Source organism: Atta colombica, unplaced genomic scaffold (assembly GCF_001594045.1).
Source record: "Atta colombica isolate Treedump-2 unplaced genomic scaffold, Acol1.0 scaffold21, whole genome shotgun sequence".
In the NCBI taxonomy this organism is placed as follows: domain Eukaryota; kingdom Metazoa; phylum Arthropoda; class Insecta; order Hymenoptera; family Formicidae; genus Atta; species Atta colombica.
Window position 1 is genome coordinate 2,095,042 of NW_017259305.1, and position 3,767 is coordinate 2,098,808.

Genomic DNA, 3,767 nt, shown 5'->3' on the forward strand with positions numbered 1-3,767 from the left:
TTTATTTATATATTTATTTATTTATATAACAGAATTTAATAATTTAATAACTAATAATTTAATATAAAAAAATATACACACTTTTAATTAAATTATATATAAGTGACATTTCAAATATTTGTCGCATGACATTACATTTAGATTGACGTTTTCAGTATTTTGCATCAAACCATGAATGAAGTAAGTGGAGGAAAACAAGATGTACCCAATGCCTCAAATTGGGAAGCCTTATCAGGACAGTCGGTGTCTTCGTTGCCAGCCATGCATCATCACCATCAAACGCTACAGCAGGATACAAATTCAACAGTAGCACAAGTTATAGTTCCTACATCTGTTAAGCTTCAAACCCCCATATTAACATCTACGCAAACTGTAACCGATCATCATTGTCCGCAACTTAGTCATATACAACAACCACCTCTTATAACTCAGGTATATCAAGAAAAATCTTACAAGTTTATAATGATTTTAATTTACTTAAATTATAGGGCTGATTTTTCTTTTTCTTTTTTATAGGGGACATCACCAGGAAACATTCCGGAGCTTGAATTATCTCTGGAACTTCAACAACAGGGTTGGAAGAAGTTTTGGAGTAAACGGGAAAATCGGCCATATTTTTGGAACAAATTGACAGGAGAATCTTTATGGGTAGTTCCTTCTTTGAAACCTCAGGTATTATAGAATCATAAAAATAGTTATATTTTATAATAAAATAAAATGTAATATATATATGTATCCTAAAGTTTGATCCAATCACGGATCCACTTGGCATTTGTGGTGTACCACCTCCTGGAAATGGAACGATTCCAGTTATCCCAGGTTCTACTTTAAAACGAAGAGCATCGGAAGATGGAGCTGTTCCACCAGCAAAGAAATTTGTATTGGCGTATGTATTTGATTTTATTAAGATGTTAAAGTATATTTACAGACAAAGTAAATGAATAATTTGTTTATCATTATGTTTTAGAGGCCCGTGGGATTTGGAAATACCTACGAATGTTATAATATATGAGCGAGCACCATCAAATTTGATGCACGTTCATCCTGAAGCAGAAGCTCTGCGCTGTGCTTTGCTAGCCAAGCTACGACAGTGTTACCAAGAGTTATGTCATACTCGTGAATCTATAGACGCGCCGAAAGATTCCTTCAACAGATGGCTGATGGAACGAAAGGTCATTGATTGCGGCTCAGATCCGTTACTACCAAGTCAATGCTTCCCTGAGATTTCAATGTCCATGTATCGCGAGATTATGAACGATATTCCTATTAAATTGGTAAGGCCGAAATTTACGGGAGATGCAAGAAAACAATTGTCACGTTACGCTGAAGCGGCGAAAAAGATGGTAGAATCAAGGGCAGCATCGCCTGAAAGTCGGAAAGTAGTCAAGTGGAATGCGGAGGACACTTTCCAGTGGTTGAGAAGAACAGTGGGCGCCACGTTTGATGATTTTCAGGACAGGCTCGCTCATCTGAAGCGACAATGTCAACCACACCTCACGGCAACCGTTAAAGCCAGCGTTGAGGGCATATGTTTGAAAATTTATCATCTGTCGACGGAATATGCGAAAAAGGTGAAAGATAAAAATAACCAAATCCTTAAAGATAATGGTTTGGGGGATGTTATACCGTTAGGAGGTCCTATTAGTACACAAAGAAAAGTTTGGTGTTATCCAGTGCAATTTTCCCTTCCCACACCGAGACTTCCACAAGTGGATTATCTTCCTGAACGCGAGCAAATAATGCTACGCTTTCACGGTGACACCATGTATATTAATAACACGCATTTTGCTAAACTGGAACATTTATATAGGTATAACGGTTTTGATGATAAAAAGTTTGAAATGTTTCTGTCACGCGTTTGGTGTATGTTGAAACGCTATCAGACATATTTTGGAATCAACGAGGGCCAAGCAACTCAGATGGCTCTTCCGGTGACGGTTTTTGAATGCCTTCAGAGATCGTTCGGTGTTACGTTTGAATGTTTTGCCTCGCCTCTAAACTGTTATTTTCGACAATATTGTTCAGCGTTTGCCGATACGGACTCATATTTCGGATCGAGGGGACCATTCTTGGATTTCAGGCCAGTCAGCGGATCGTTTCAAGCAAATCCACCATACTGCGAGGAACTTATGGAAGCTATGGTCAACCACTTCGAGCGTCTTTTGGCTGATTCGGCAGAGCCTTTGTCGTTCGTGGTATTTTTACCGGAGTGGCGTGATCCGGCTCCTAATGCGCTTATAAAACTCGAGGGTAGTCACTTTAAACGTAAACAAGTAGTAGTACCCGCTATGGAACACGAATATCGACATGGATTCCAACATATTCTTCCAAAGTACGTTTATTCAAATTAAAGGATTCCACGTTAATTATATGGAGAATTGGTTTGAAATCAATTTTTTATATAATGCTCACATAATGTGGTGAACAAAAGATGTTACAGATAAGAGTCAAATGAATAGTTTTGAGCTGATATATTAAAGGTGTAAAACTTGCTGCAAAGATGCTCTGTGAGTACCATATCATGAAGTGAGCACCATAGTTCAAAAACTATTTTGAGTCTTATATCTGTAATATCTTTTCTTCATTACATTATAAGTTATTATATGTAAAAACCAATTCATTTCAGTAAGATCCAATTTTCTATATAATTAATGAGGTCCTTTATATTGATTAGATATGTATATGATATATATGAAAAAAATGTTGAATTGTTTTTTCTTCATTCCAGAGGTGATGTAAACATTCGAGCGGTACACGGCACGCTAGTTGTATGGTTACAAAATCCAGCTGGTGCTGCACGTTGGGGACCTACCGAAGAGCGAGTCGAAGCGTTATTGGAAGCATGGCGACCCGGTCGAGAACGAGAAAGAGATAGGCAAGAGCTCCTTTCTCCGCCACGACAAACGCATCAATCGATACCGTCAACGCCTGTACCGACAACACTAATTACGCCGACGGTGCCATCTGTACAACCGCTACCAAGTCATCCTATCTAATTAAGCGATACAATTTAGTTAGTGATATAATCTTTGTGAAATAGAGAAAACGTATAAGTAAAAAACAGGAAAATTATTTCCTATATTTGGAGATAAATATGATTTATCTCTTGTAAAATATAACTTCTTTGTTAAGGAAATTTATTTTATACTTTAGCAGATATAAAATTCAAAAAGAATAAAATGTAAAAAATGAAACAAGTGTTAGGTAATTATATACAGAAAAATTAAACATAATAGAAATAATATAAACATTACTTTATAATCAATATTTTCACTGGATCGTAAAATTATCGGATATCTGAAATCTAGTCCGATATCTGATAGGATAATTATCCGGCCGGAAACCAGATATTTTCCATATATCTGGTACAAATTTATCAAAATTCTAAAAAAAGGGAAAGCATGGGAAAAATAGCGATAATAATTGACTGGCTATAGAACAGAATTTTTTATAACAATTTCAACATTGCTTAATAATCTCAAAGGTTAATATTAATAAAGTTTTCATAATGAATAATAATATTTTAGCATTTTTCGACAATCTATTTTGATTATCGGCATAAACCACTATAAGTGTGCAAAATCATAAATTGTACTTTTTAGCTGAAAAGAATAGAATTCTGCATCAATGATGCAAATTTTCAATATAAAATTTCAGCTGGACACACGCGCACACAACACACACACATATACACCTATATATATATATATATATATATATATGGTTATTGATGATTTTTTCTTGTGTTTAATGATATGATATGTGTT

At 35.5% G+C, this 3,767-nt stretch overlaps 1 protein-coding gene across 1 annotated transcript in view; it reads left to right on the forward strand.

The window, feature by feature from the left end:
• LOC108687594 (phosphorylated CTD-interacting factor 1) overlaps positions 1-3,041 on the forward strand; it is a 5,641-nt gene extending 2,600 nt beyond the window's left edge. Inside the window, exons 2-6 of the mRNA XM_018193445.1 lie at positions 156-432; positions 517-672; positions 744-886; positions 968-2,332; positions 2,729-3,041. Coding sequence (XP_018048934.1) covers positions 172-432; positions 517-672; positions 744-886; positions 968-2,332; positions 2,729-2,996 — 2,193 coding nt within the window. The 5' untranslated portion in view covers positions 156-171 and the 3' untranslated portion in view covers positions 2,997-3,041. The remainder of the gene's footprint in view (positions 1-155; positions 433-516; positions 673-743; positions 887-967; positions 2,333-2,728) is intronic.
• The last annotated feature ends 726 nt before the right edge of the window (positions 3,042-3,767 follow it).